This window comes from Dendrobates tinctorius, unplaced genomic scaffold (assembly GCF_039654945.1).
Source record: "Dendrobates tinctorius isolate UK_male_01 unplaced genomic scaffold, ASM3965494v1 ptg000130l, whole genome shotgun sequence".
Lineage (NCBI taxonomy): Eukaryota > Metazoa > Chordata > Amphibia > Anura > Dendrobatidae > Dendrobates > Dendrobates tinctorius.
Genome location: NW_027361798.1, coordinates 4,355,505 through 4,368,964, shown reverse-complemented (window position 1 = coordinate 4,368,964; position 13,460 = coordinate 4,355,505). Strand labels below are relative to the sequence as shown.

Here is a 13,460-nt window from a genome sequence, read left to right as displayed (position 1 = left end):
ATAATACAGGATGTAACTCAGGATCAGTAATGTAATGTACACAGTGACTGCAGCTCTGGAGTATAATACAGGAGGTAACTCAGGATCAGTAATGTAATGTATGTACACAGTGACTGCACCAGCAGAATAGTGAGTGCAGCTCTGCGGTATAATACAGGAGGTAACTCAGGATCACTAATGTAATGTATGTACACAGTGACTGCACCAACAGAATAGTGAGTGCAGCTCTGGAGTATAATACAGGATGTAACTCAGGATCAGTAATGTATGTACACAGTGGCTGCACCAGCAGAATAGTGAGTGCAGCTCTGGGGTATAATACAGGAGGTAACTCAGGATCAGTAATGTAATGTATGTACACAGTGACTGCACCAACAGAATAGTGAGTGCAGCTCTGGAGTATAATACAGGAGGTAACTCAGGATCAGTAATTTATGTACACAGTGACTGCAGCTCTGGAGTATAATACAGGAGGTAACTCAGGATCAGTAATGTATGTACACAGTGACTGCACCAGCAGAATAGTGAGTGCAGCTCTGGAGTATAATACAGGAGGTAACTCAGGATCAGTAATGTATGTACACAGTGACTGCAGCAGCAGAATAGTGAGTGCTGCTCTGGAGTATAATACAGGATGTAACTCAGGATCAGTAATGTAGGTACACAGTGTCTGTACCAGCAAAATAGTGAGTGCAGCTCTGGAGTATAATACAGGATGTAACTCAGGATCAGTAATGTATGTATACAGTGACTGCACCAGCAGAATAGTGAGTGCAGCTCTGGGGTATAATACAGGATGTAATTCAGGATCAGTAATGTAATGTATGTACACAGTGACTGCACCAGCAGAATAGTGAGTGCAGCTCTGGGGTATAATACAGGATGTAACTCAGGATCAATGTCATGTATGTGCACAGTGACTGCACCAGCACAATAGTAAGTGCAGCTCTGGAGTATAATACAGGATGTAACTCAGGATCAGTAATGTAATGTATGTACACAGTGACTGCACCAGCAGAATAGTGAGTGCAGCTCTGGGGTATAATACAGGATGTAACTCAGGATCAGTAATGTATGTACACAGTGACTGCACCAGCAGAATAGTGAGTGCTGCTCTGTAGTATAATACAGGAGGTAACTCAGGATCAGTAATGTAATGTACACAGTGACTGCAGCTCTGGAGTATAATACAAGAGGTAACTCAGGATCAGTAATGTAATGTATGTACACAGTGACTGCACCATCAGAATAGTGAGTGCAGCTCTGGGGTATAATACAGGGAGTAACTAAGGATCACTAATATATGTACACAGTGACTGCACCAACAGAATAGTGAGTGCAGCTCTGGAGTATAATACAGGATGTAACTCAGGATCAGTAATGTATGTACACAGTGGCTGCACCAGCAGAATAGTGAGTGCAGCTCTGGGGTATAATACAGGAGGTAACTCAGGATCAGTAATGTATGTACACAGTGACTGCACCAGCAGAATAGTGAGTGCAGCTCTGGAGTATAATACAGGAGGTAACTCAGGATCAGTAATGTATGTACACAGTGACTGCAGCTCTGGAGTATAATACAGGAGGTAACTCAGGATCAGTAATGTAATGTATGTACACAGTGACTGCACCAGCAGAATAGTGAGTGCAGCTCTGGGGTATAATACAGGAGGTAACTCAGGATCAGTAATGTAATGTACAAAGTGACTGCACCAGCAGAATAGTGAGTGCAGCTCTGGGGTATAATACAGGATGTAACTCAGGATCAGTAATGTAATGTATGTACACAGTGACTGCAGCTCTGGGGTATAATACAGGAGGTAACTCAAGATCAGTAATGTATGTACATAGTGACTGCACCAGCAGAATAGTGAGTGCAGCTCTGGAGTATAATACTGGAGGTAACTCAAGATCAGTAATGTAATGTATGTACACAGTGACTGCACCAGCAGAATAGTGAGTGCAGCTCTGGGGTATAATACAGGATGTAACTCAGGATCAGTAATGTATGTACACAGTGACTGCAGCAGCAGAATAGTGAGTGCAGCTCTGGAGTATAATACAGGATGTATCTCAGGATCAGTAATGTACATGTACACAGTGACTGCACCAGCAGAATAGTGAGTGCTGCTCTGGAGTATAATACAGGATGTAACGCAGGATCAGTAATGTAATGTATGTACACAGTGACTGCAGCAGCAGAATAGTGAGTGCTGCTCTGGTGTATAATACAGGATGTAACTCCGGATCAGTAATGTAATGTATGTACACAGTGACTGCACCAGCAGAATAGTGAGTGCAGCTCTGGAGTATAATACAGGATGTATCTCAGGATCAGTAATGTAATGTATGTACACAGTGACTGCACCAGCAGAATAGTGAGTGCTGCTCTGGAGTATAATACAGGATATAACTCAGGATCAGTAATGTAATGTATGTACACAGTGACTGCACCAGCAGAATAGTGAGTGTAGCTCTGGAGTATAATACAGGATGTAACTCAGGATCAGTAATGTAATGTATGTACACAGTGACTGCACCAGCAGAATAGTGAGTGCTGCTCTGGAGTATAATACAGGATATAACTCAGGATCAGTAATGTATGTACACAGTGACTGCACCAGCAGAATAGTGAGTGCAGCTCTGGGGTATAATACAGGATGTAACTCAGGATCTGTAATGTAATGTATGTACACAGTGACTGCACCAGCAGAATAGTGAGTGCAGCTCTGGAGTATAATACAGGAGGTAACTCAGGATCAGTATTGTAATGTATGTACACAGTGACTGCACCAGCAGAATAGTGAGTGCAGCTCTGGAGTATAATACAGGATGTAACTCAGGATCAGTAATGTATGTACAAAGTGACTGCACCAGCAGAATAGTGAGTGCAGCTCTGGGGTATAATACAGGATGTAATTCATGATCAGTAATGTATGTACACAGTGACTGCACCAGCAGAATAGTGAGTGCAGCTCTGGGGTATAATACAGGATGTAATTCATGATCAGTAATGTATGTACACAGTGACTGCACCAGCAGAATAGTGAGTGCAGCTCTGGAGTATAATATAGGATGGTGTCAGTACAGGTGTCCTTTGCTGCAGCTTCTTTTGGTCAGCGATGTTACTGCTCCGATCTGATTTTTCTTCTGGTTCTCGGTGTGCTTCAGTGTTGATGCTTTCTGACGTTACTTCTGACTTTTCCTCCATGTTTAGAGCTGCCGTTCGCTGATCATGCCATTACTTTACAGCAGCAGTAAGTTGAGATCACCCGGCGTGCTTCCCTGCGTTCTCAGCTAGAAAAGAACAAGATTTTGTATTATATTTTTTAAATAATGAACAGAAAATATAAAAAATGTAAAAAAAACAATAAAGCTTTCCTAAAATATTAAGTGTAAATTACCTTATTGACGTGTCCCTCTTAATAATATAAGAAGCAAATGCGGTTCCTTCACCTTGTATATGATTAGACGTTGTTGTGAGTGATACATGCATCATCCCTAGGAGAGGGCAGAACAAGGCCGGTGCACAGGCAGGAAGAGTTGTCATAGGGGCAAGGGAGCTGTACCTTGCTCTGTGTAGTGCATAGACTTTGGCGTCCTCACCCGTCTCTCATCTCTATTTTTTGCAGGGATTTACCACGACCACAACAACAGCTGCAGAACCTATCAAACTCGACTACAAGACTCTGGCAGCTCTACCCAGCAGCGGGCTACCCAAAGGGAACAGGGTAAGTGGGCACCGCTGATGCCCCCCCCACAACTGTGTAAGCTGGAAGCTTACAGATCGCTGTGGGGCGCCCAGTCCACAGGTGGCGTGTGCTGCCAGTGCTGGTGGCATCGGACTCGTCTGCTATACGGATGACTGGCATTGAGCTGCTTGATGCTAGGTCTGTTGGTGTGAGGTTGGCACTGGGCAGTGATGGTTTCCTGCTCTCTGGTTGGCACCGGGCTGTGATGGTTTCCTGCTCTCTGGTTGGCACTGGGCAGTGATGGTTTCTTGCTCTCTGGTTGGCACTGGGCAGTGATGGTTTCTTGCTCTCTGGTTGGCACTGGGCAATGATGGTCTCTTGCTCTCTGGTTGGCACTGGGCAGTGATGGTTTCCTGCTCTCTGATTGGCACTGGGCAGTGATGGGTCTCTTGGGCTTTGTTTGGCACTGGGCAGTGATGGTTTCTTGCTATCTGGTTGACACTGGGCAGTGATGGTTTCTTGCTCTCTGGTTGGCACTGGGCAGTGATGGTTTCTTTCTCTCTGGTTGGCACTGGGCAGTGATGGTTTCTTTCTCTCTGGTTGGCACTGGGCAGTGATGGTTTCTTGCTCTCTGGTTGGCACTGGGCAGTGATGGTTTCTTGCTCTGGTTGGCACTGGGCAGTGATGGTTTCTTGCTCTGGTTGGCACTGGGCAGTGATGGTTTCTTGCTCTGGTTGGCACTGGGCAGTGATGGTTTCTTGCTCTCTGGTTGGCACTGGGCAGTGATGGTTTCTTGCTCTCTGGTTGGCACTGGGCAGTGATGGTTTCTTGCTCTCTGGTTGGCACTGGGCAGTGATGGTTTCTTGCTCTCTGGTTGGCACTGGGCAGTGATGGTTTCTTGCTCTCTGGTTGGCACTGGGCAGTGATGGTTTCTTGCTCTCTGGTTGGCACTGGGCAGTGATGGTTTCTTGCTCTCTGGTTGGCACTGGGCAGTGATGGTTTCTTGCTCTCTGGTTGGCACTGGGCAGTGATGGTTTCTTGCTCTCTGGATGGCACTGGGCAGTCTTGGTTTCTTGCTCTCTGGTTGGCACTGGGCAGTGATGGTCTCTTGCTCTCTGGTTGGCTCTGGGCAGTGATGGTTTCTTGCTCTCTGGTTGGCACTGGGCAGTGATGGTTTCTTGTACTCTGGCACTGGGCAGTGATGGGTCTCTTGGGCTCTGGTTGGCACTGGGCAGTGATGGTTTCTTGCGCTCTGGTTGGGACTGGGCAGTGATGGTTTCTTGCTCTCTGGTTGGGACTGGGCAGTGATGGTCTCTTGCTCTCTGGTTGACACTGGGCAGTGATGGTCTCTTGCTCTCTGGCTCTGGGCAGTGATGGTTTCTTGAACTCTGGCACTGGGCAGTGATGGGTCTCTTGGGCTCTGTTTGGCACTGGGCAGTGATGGTCTCTTGCTCTCTGGTTGGCTCTGGGCAGTGATGGTCTCTTGCTCTCTGTTTGGCTCTGGGCAGTGATGGTCTCTTGCTCTCTGTTTGGCTCTGGGCAGTGATGGTCTCTTGCTCTCTGGTTGGCTCTGGGCAGTGATGGTCTCTTGCTCTCTGGTTGGCTCTGGGCAGTGATGGTTTCTTGCTCTCTGGTTGGCACTGTGCAGTCTTGGTTTCTTGCTCTCTGGTTAGCACTGGGCATTGATGGTCTCTTGCTCTCTGATTGGCACTGGGCAGTGATGGGTCTCTTGGGCTTTGTTTGGCACTGGGCAGTGATGGTTTCTTGCTCTCTGGTTGGCACTGGGCAGTGATGGTTTCTTGCTCTCTGGTTGGCACTGGGCAGTGATGGTTTCTTGCTCTCTGGATGGCACTGGGCAGTGATGGTTTCTTGCTCTCTGGTTGGCACTGTGCAGTCTTGGTTTCTTGCTCTCTGGTTGGCACTGGGCAGTGATGGTCTCTTGCTCTCTGGTTGGCTCTGGGCAGTGATGGTTTCTTGCTCTCTGGTTGGCACTGGGCAGTGATGGTTTCTTGTACTCTGGCACTGGGCAGTGATGGGTCTCTTGGGCTCTGTTTGGCACTGGGCAGTGATGGTTTCTTGCGCTCTGGTTGGGACTGGGCAGTGATGGTCTCTTGCTCTCTGGTTGGCACTGGGCAGTGATGGTCTCTTGCTCTCTGGCTCTGGGCAGTGATGGTTTCGTGAACTCTGGCACTGGGCAGTGATGGGTCTCTTGGGCTCTGTTTGGCACTGGGCAGTGATGGGTCTCTTGCTCTCTGGTTGGCTCTGGGCAGTGATGGTCTCTTGCTCTCTGGTTGGCTCTGGGCAGTGATGGTTTCTTGCTCTCTGGTTGGCTCTGGGCAGTGATGGTTTCTTGCTCTCTGGTTGGCTCTGGGCAGTGATGGTTTCTTGCTCTCTGGTTGGCACTGGGCAGTGATGGTCTCTTGCTCTCTGGTTAGCACTGGGCAGTGATGGTCTCTTGCTCTCTGGTTGGCACTGGGCAGTGATGGTTTCTTGCTCTCTGGTTGGCACGGGGCAGTGATGGTTTCTTGCTCTCTGTTTGGCTCTCGGCAGTGATGGTTTCATAGAATCGTAGAGTTGGAAAGGACCTCCTGGGCCATCTGGTCCAGCCCCCTGGTTTATTGTACTCTGTTCGGCACTGGGCAGTGATGGGTCTCTTCAGCTCTGTTTGGCACTGAGCAGTGATGGTTTCTTGTGCTCTGGTTGGCACTGGGCAGTGATGGTCTCTTGCTCTCTGGTTGGCACTGGGCAGTGATGGTCTCTTGCTCTCTTGTTGGCACTGGGCAGTGATGGTCTCTTGCTTTCTGGTTGGCACTGGACAGTAATGTGTCTTTTGCGCTCTGTTTAGCACTGGGCAGTGATGGTCTCTTGCGCTCTGTTTGGCACTGGGAAGTGATGGTCTCTTGCTCTCTCATTGGCTCTGCGCAGTGATGGTTTCTTGTACTCTGGCACTGGGCAGTGATGGGTCTCTTGGGCTCTGTTTGGCACTGGGCAGTGATGGTTTCTTGCGCTCTGGTTGGCACTGGGCAGTGATGGTCTTTTGCTCTCTAGTTGGCACTGTGCAGTGATGGTCTCTTGCTCTTTGGTTGGCACTGGACAGTGGTGGGTCTCTTGCGCTCTGGTTGGCACTGGGCAGTGATGGTTTCTTGCTCTCTGGTTGGCTCTGGGCAGTGATGGTTTCATAGAATCATAGAATTGTAGAGTTGGAAAGGACCTCCTGGACTATCTGGTCCAACCCCCTGGTTTCTTGTACTCTGTTTGGCACTGGGCAGTGATGGTTTCTTGCGCTGTGTTTGGCACTGGGCAGTGATGGTTTCTTGCGCTCTGTTTCGCACTGGGCAGTGATGGTTTCTTGCGCTCTGTTTCGCACTGGGCAGTGATGGTTTCTTGCGCTCTGGTTGGCACTGGGCAGTGATGGTTTCTTGCGCTCTGGTTGGCTTGGCACTTGGCAGTGATTTTTTTTCTCGCAGGTTGGCACTGGGCAGCGATGGTTTCTTGTTCTCTGGTTGGCACTGGGCAGCGATGGTTTCTTGCGCTCTGGTTGGCACTGGGCAGTGATGGTTTCTTGCGCTCTGGTTGGCATGGCACTTGGCAGTGATTTTTTTTCTCGCAGGGTGGCACTGGGCAGCGATGGTTTCTTGTTCTCTGGTTGGCATTGGGCAGTGATGGTTTCTTGCTGTTCGGTTGGAATCGTTGGGCGGGTGGCTTTGGGATGGGGGATGGTTGTGGAATGTGGTGTTTTTTTTGGGAATGTGTCATTCCTTGTGTCAGGATCTATTCCTGCTTCGCTGGCAGCTGCCATCCCCAGCGCCGCCTCCTCCTCCTCCTGTCACTATTTTTGGCCGGCTTCATCCCTTCCTGATAGAGTAGTGAGGGGCACAGAGCCCACGGCCGGACATCAGAACTGTGAGTACCGGCTGCGTCTCCTTCCCTCTTGTCTCTCTGTGTGGTGACCGGTGTCCGGCTGCGGGGGTCATCCTGGGGGTCTGCACTTTGGGAGGTGCTGTGATTTCAATGAGTCCCCTGCTCTGTGCCATTTATAGTGGTCATAACCATGTAACCCATGGCCAGCTGCTGTTCCCTATTATCAGCCATTTCAGGCTGGTGAGGTGCACATGTACCTTAGGGAATGTCTATTGCTCTCTGGTATCAGCCATTTAAGGTTGAGTTTCTCACTAGCGCCCCACGTAGATAGGTTTGGGGGGCTCGGGGGTCGGTAACAACGTTCCCTTCCCTGAGCAGGAGCTTCTGTTTGTGTGTGCGCTCAGGTGCTCTTAGGAGTCCTGGCGGGCCGGAGGGTGGGCTGTGGGTGGTCACACGCGGGTTATATTCGGGGTGTACATATATAATCTGTGAGGGCCGGCTCTGTAATGTGTAAATATTAAATTGAAAAGTTCTACAACTTGATCTGTCAGTTCTCATGATCACTGCTTGCTGTCAGTGAGGGGTCAAAGAAATCCCCCCGACCCCATCCTGCCAACAGTGCTGCACTGACACATTGGCACGATGTATCAGGGCACTATGGGCTCAACTTGTAAGTCTGCAGCAGAGATTGGGACGCGCTCCATGTACTGACAGCAAGCAAAGCTCCTGACAATAGTAAGGAATAGAGGGATCTGTTAGATCAGATGGAGAAGGAGGGGGGCCGCCATCATGTAGATCACGCACCACGCCGCCGGTCACCGCTCTGCTCTATCCTCCTTCCCACATTCCTGTGTTGTTGCCCTCTCCTCCAATTTCTTCTCTTGCCTTCCCCCACTTTCCACTTTTCTTGTCACACTCCAACCCCCCTCTTCTTGTCTTGATGCCCCCTCCCCCCTCTTCTTGTCTTGATGCCCCCTCCCCCTCTTCTTGTCTTGATGCCCCCTCCCTCCTCTTCTTGTCTTGATGCCCCCTCCTCTTCTTGTCTTGATGCCCCCTCCCTCCTCTTCTTGTCTTGATGCCCCCTCCTCTTCTTGTCTTGATGCCCCCTCCCTCCTCTTCTTGTCTTGATGCCCCCTCCCTCCTCTTCTTGTCTTGATGCCCCCTCCCTCCTCTTCTTGTCTTGATGCCCCCTCCCTCCTCTTCTTGTCTTGATGCCCCTCCCTCCTCTTCTTGTCTTAATGCCACCTCCCTCCTCTTCTTGTCTTGATGCCCCCTCCTCTTCTTGTCTTGATGCCCCCTCCTCTTCTTGTCTTGATGCCCCCTCCCCCCTCTTCTTGTCTTAATGCCACCTCCCTCCTCTTCTTGTCTTGATGCCCCCTCCCCCCTCTTCTTGTCTTAATGCCCCCTCCCTCCTCTTCTTGTCTTGATGCCCCCTCCTCTTCTTGTCTTGATGCCCCCTCCTCTTCTTGTCTTGATGACCCCTCCTCTTCTTGTCTTGATGACCCCTCCTCTTCTTGTCTTGATGACCCCTCCTCTTCTTGTCTTGATGACCCCTCCTCTTCTTGTCTTGATGCCCCCTCCCCCCTCTTCTTGTCTTGATGCTCCCTCCTTTTCTTGTCTTGATGCTCCCTCCTTTTCTTGTCTTGATGCCCCTCCCCCTCTTCTTGTCTTGATGCCCCTCCCTCCTCTTCTTGTCTTGATGCCCCCTCCCTCCTCTTCTTGTCTTGATGCCCCCTCCCTCCTCTTCTTGTCTTGATGCCCCCTCCTCCTTCTTTTGATGCCCCCTCCCCTCCTCTTCTTGTCTTGATGCCCCCTCCCCTTCTCTTCTTGTCTTGATGCCCCCTCCTCCTCTTCTTGTCTTGATGACCTCTCCTCCTCTACTTGTCTTGATGCCCCCTCCTCCTCTTCTTGTCTTGATGTCCCCACCCCCCGTTTCTTGTCTTGATGCCCCCTCCCTCCTCTTTTCTTGATGCCCCCTCCTCCTCTTCTTGTCTTGATGCCCCCTCCTCTTGTCTTGATGCCCCCTCCCTCCCCTTCTTGTCTTGATGCCCCCTCCTCCTCTTCTTGTCTTGATGCCCACTTCTCCTCCTCTTCTTTTGATGCCCCCTCCCCTCCTCTTCTTGTCTTGATGCCACCTCCTCTTCTTGTCTTGATGCCACCTCCTCTTCTTGTCTTGATGCCCCCTCCTCCTCTTCTTGTCTTGATGCCCCCTCCTCCTCCTCTTGTCTTGATGTCCCCACCCCCCTTTTCTTGTCTTGATGCCCCTCCCTCCTCCTCTTCTTGTCTTGATGCCCCCTCCTCCTCTTCTTGTCTTGATGACCCCTCCTCCTCTTCTTGTCTTGATGCCCCCTCCTCTTGTCTTGATGCCCCCTCCCTCCCCTTCTTGTCTTGATGTCCCCTCCCCCCTCTTCTTGTCTTGATGCCCCCTCCCTCCTCTTCTTGTCTTGATGCCCCCTCCCTCCTCTTCTTGTCTTGATGCCCCTCCCCCTCCTCTTCTTGTCTTGACGCCCCCTCCCCCTCCTCTTGTCTTGATGCCCCCTCCCTCCCCTTCTTGTCTTGATGTCCCCTCCCCCCTCTTCTTGTCTTGATGCCCCCTCCCTCCTCTTCTTGTCTTGATGCCCCTCCCCCTCCTCTTCTTGTCTTGACGCTCCCTCCCCTCTTCTTGTCTTGATGCCCCCTCCTCCTTCTTTTGATGCCCCCTCCCCTCCTCTTCTTGTCTTGATGCCCCCTCCTCCTCTTCTTGTCTTGATGACCTCTCCTCCTCTTCTTGTCTTGATGCCCCCTCCCCCCTCTTCTTGTCTTGATGCCCCCTCCCCCCTCTTCTTGTCTTGATGCCCCCTCCCCTTCTTGTCTTGATGCCCCCTCCCCCCTCTTCTTGTCTTATTGCCCCCTCCCCCCTCCTCTTGTCTTGATGCCCCTTCCCCCCTCTTCTTGTCTTGATGTCCCCTCCCCCCTCTTCTTGTCTTGATGCCCCCTCCCTCCTCTTCTTGTCTTGATGCCCCCTCCCTCCTCTTCTTGTCTTGATGCCCCTCCCCCTCCTCTTCTTGTCTTGACGCCCCCTCCCCCTCCTCTTGTCTTGATGCCCCCTCCCTCCCCTTCTTGTCTTGATGTCCCCTCCCCCCTCTTCTTGTCTTGATGCCCCCTCCCTCCTCTTGTCTTGATGCCCCTCCCCCTCCTCTTGTCTTGACGCTCCCTCCCCCCTCTTCTTGTCTTGATGCCCCCTCCTCCTTCTTTTGATGCCCCCTCCCCTCCTCTTCTTGTCTTGATGCCCCCTCCTCCTCTTCTTGTCTTGATGACCTCTCCTCCTCTTCTTGTCTTGATGCCCCCTCCCCCCTCTTCTTGTCTTGATGCCCCCTCCCCCCTCTTCTTGTCTTGATGCCCCCTCCCCCCTCTTCTTGTCTTGATGCCCCCTCCCCTTCTTGTCTTGATGCCCCCTCCCCCTCTTCTTGTCTTGTTGCCCCCTCCCCCCTCCTCTTGTCTTGATGCCCCTTCCCCCCTCTTCTTGTCTTGATGCCGCCTCCCCCTCTTCTTGTCTTGATGCCGCCTCCCCCCTCTTCTTGTCTTGATGCCGCCTCCCTCCTCTTCTTGTCTTGATGCCCCCTCCCCTCCTCTTCTTGTCTTGATGCCCCCTCCTCCTCTTCTTGTCTTGATGACCTCTCCTCCTCTTCTTGTCTTGATGCCCCTTCCCCCTCCTCTTCTTGTCTTGATGCCCCTTCCCCCTCTTCTTGTCTTGATGCCGCCTCCCTCCTCTTCTTGTCTTGATGCCCCCTCCTCCTTCTTTTGATGCCCCCTCCCCTCCTCTTCTTGTCTTGATGCCCCCTCCTCCTCTTCTTGTCTTGATGACCTCTCCTCCTCTTCTTGTCTTGATGCCCCTTCCCCCTCCTCTTCTTGTCTTGATGCCGCCTCCCCCCTCTTCTTGTCTTGATGCCCCCTCCCTCCTCCTCTTGTCTTGATGCCCCCTCCTCCTTCTTTTGATGCCCCCTCCCCTCCTCTTCTTGTCTTGATGCCCCCTACTCCTCTTCTTGTCTTGATGACCTCTCCTCCTCTTGTCTTGATGCCCCTTCCCCCTCCTCTTCTTGTCTTGATGCCCCTTCCCCCTCTTCTTGTCTTGATGCCCCCTCCCCCCTCTTCTTGTCTTGATCCCCCCTCCTCTTCTTGTCTTGATCCCCCCTCCCCCCTCTTCTTGTCTTGATCCCCCCTCCCCCCTCTTCTTGTCTTGATGCCCCCTCCCCCCTCTTCTTGTCTTGATGCCCCCTCCCCCTCCTCTTCTTGTCTTGATGCCCCTTCCCCCTCTTCTTCTTGTCTTGATGCCCCCTCCCCCCTCTTCTTGTCTTGATGCGCCCTCCCCCTCTTCTTGTCTTGATGCCCCCTCCCCCCTCTTCTTGTCTTGATGCCCCCTCCCCTTCTTGTCTTGATGCCCCCTCCCCCCTCTTCTTGTCTTATTGCCCCCTCCCCCCTCCTCTTGTCTTGATGCCCCTTCCCCCCTCTTCTTGTCTTGATGTCCCCTCCCCCCTCTTCTTGTCTTGATGCCCCCTCCCTCCTCTTCTTGTCTTGATGCCCCCTCCCTCCTCTTCTTGTCTTGATGCCCCTCCCCCTCCTCTTCTTGTCTTGACGCCCCCTCCCCCTCCTCTTGTCTTGATGCCCCCTCCCTCCCCTTCTTGTCTTGATGTCCCCTCCCCCCTCTTCTTGTCTTGATGCCCCCTCCCTCCTCTTGTCTTGATGCCCCTCCCCCTCCTCTTGTCTTGACGCTCCCTCCCCCCTCTTCTTGTCTTGATGCCCCCTCCTCCTTCTTTTGATGCCCCCTCCCCTCCTCTTCTTGTCTTGATGCCCCCTCCTCCTCTTCTTGTCTTGATGACCTCTCCTCCTCTTCTTGTCTTGATGCCCCCTCCCCCCTCTTCTTGTCTTGATGCCCCCTCCCCCCTCTTCTTGTCTTGATGCCCCCTCCCCCCTCTTCTTGTCTTGATGCCCCCTCCCCTTCTTGTCTTGATGCCCCCTCCCCCTCTTCTTGTCTTGTTGCCCCCTCCCCCCTCCTCTTGTCTTGATGCCCCTTCCCCCCTCTTCTTGTCTTGATGCCGCCTCCCCCCTCTTCTTGTCTTGATGCCGCCTCCCCCCTCTTCTTGTCTTGATGCCGCCTCCCTCCTCTTCTTGTCTTGATGCCCCCTCCTCCTTCTTTTGATGCCCCCTCCCCTCCTCTTCTTGTCTTGATGCCCCCTCCTCCTCTTCTTGTCTTGATGACCTCTCCTCCTCTTCTTGTCTTGATGCCCCTTCCCCCTCCTCTTCTTGTCTTGATGCCCCTTCCCCCTCTTCTTGTCTTGATGCCGCCTCCCTCCTCTTCTTGTCTTGATGCCCCCTCCTCCTTCTTTTGATGCCCCCTCCCCTCCTCTTCTTGTCTTGATGCCCCCTCCTCCTCTTCTTGTCTTGATGACCTCTCCTCCTCTTCTTGTCTTGATGCCCCTTCCCCCTCCTCTTCTTGTCTTGATGCCGCCTCCCCCCTCTTCTTGTCTTGATGCCCCCTCCCTCCTCCTCTTGTCTTGATGCCCCCTCCTCCTTCTTTTGATGCCCCCTCCCCTCCTCTTCTTGTCTTGATGCCCCCTACTCCTCTTCTTGTCTTGATGACCTCTCCTCCTCTTGTCTTGATGCCCCTTCCCCCTCCTCTTGTCTTGATGCCCCTTCCCCCTCTTCTTGTCTTGATGCCCCCTCCCCCCTCTTCTTGTCTTGATCCCCCCTCCTCTTCTTGTCTTGATCCCCCCTCCCCCCTCTTCTTGTCTTGATCCCCCCTCCCCCCTCTTCTTGTCTTGATGCCCCCTCCCCCCTCTTCTTGTCTTGATGCCCCCTCCCCCTCCTCTTCTTGTCTTGATGCCCCTTCCCACTCTTCTTCTTGTCTTGATGCCCCCTCCCCCCTCTTCT

General features: G+C 52.1%; 1 protein-coding gene across 18 annotated transcripts in view; it reads left to right on the top strand.

Annotated features, from left to right (window-relative positions):
• SCRIB (scribble planar cell polarity protein) overlaps window positions 1–13,460 on the top strand; it is a 221,537-nt gene that overhangs the window by 158,576 nt on the left and 49,501 nt on the right. For all 18 annotated transcript variants that reach the window (XM_073543279.1, XM_073543284.1, XM_073543282.1 and 15 more), the window contains one exon: window positions 3,633–3,731. In XM_073543279.1, coding sequence (XP_073399380.1) covers window positions 3,633–3,731 — 99 coding nt within the window. The remainder of the gene's footprint in view (window positions 1–3,632; window positions 3,732–13,460) is intronic.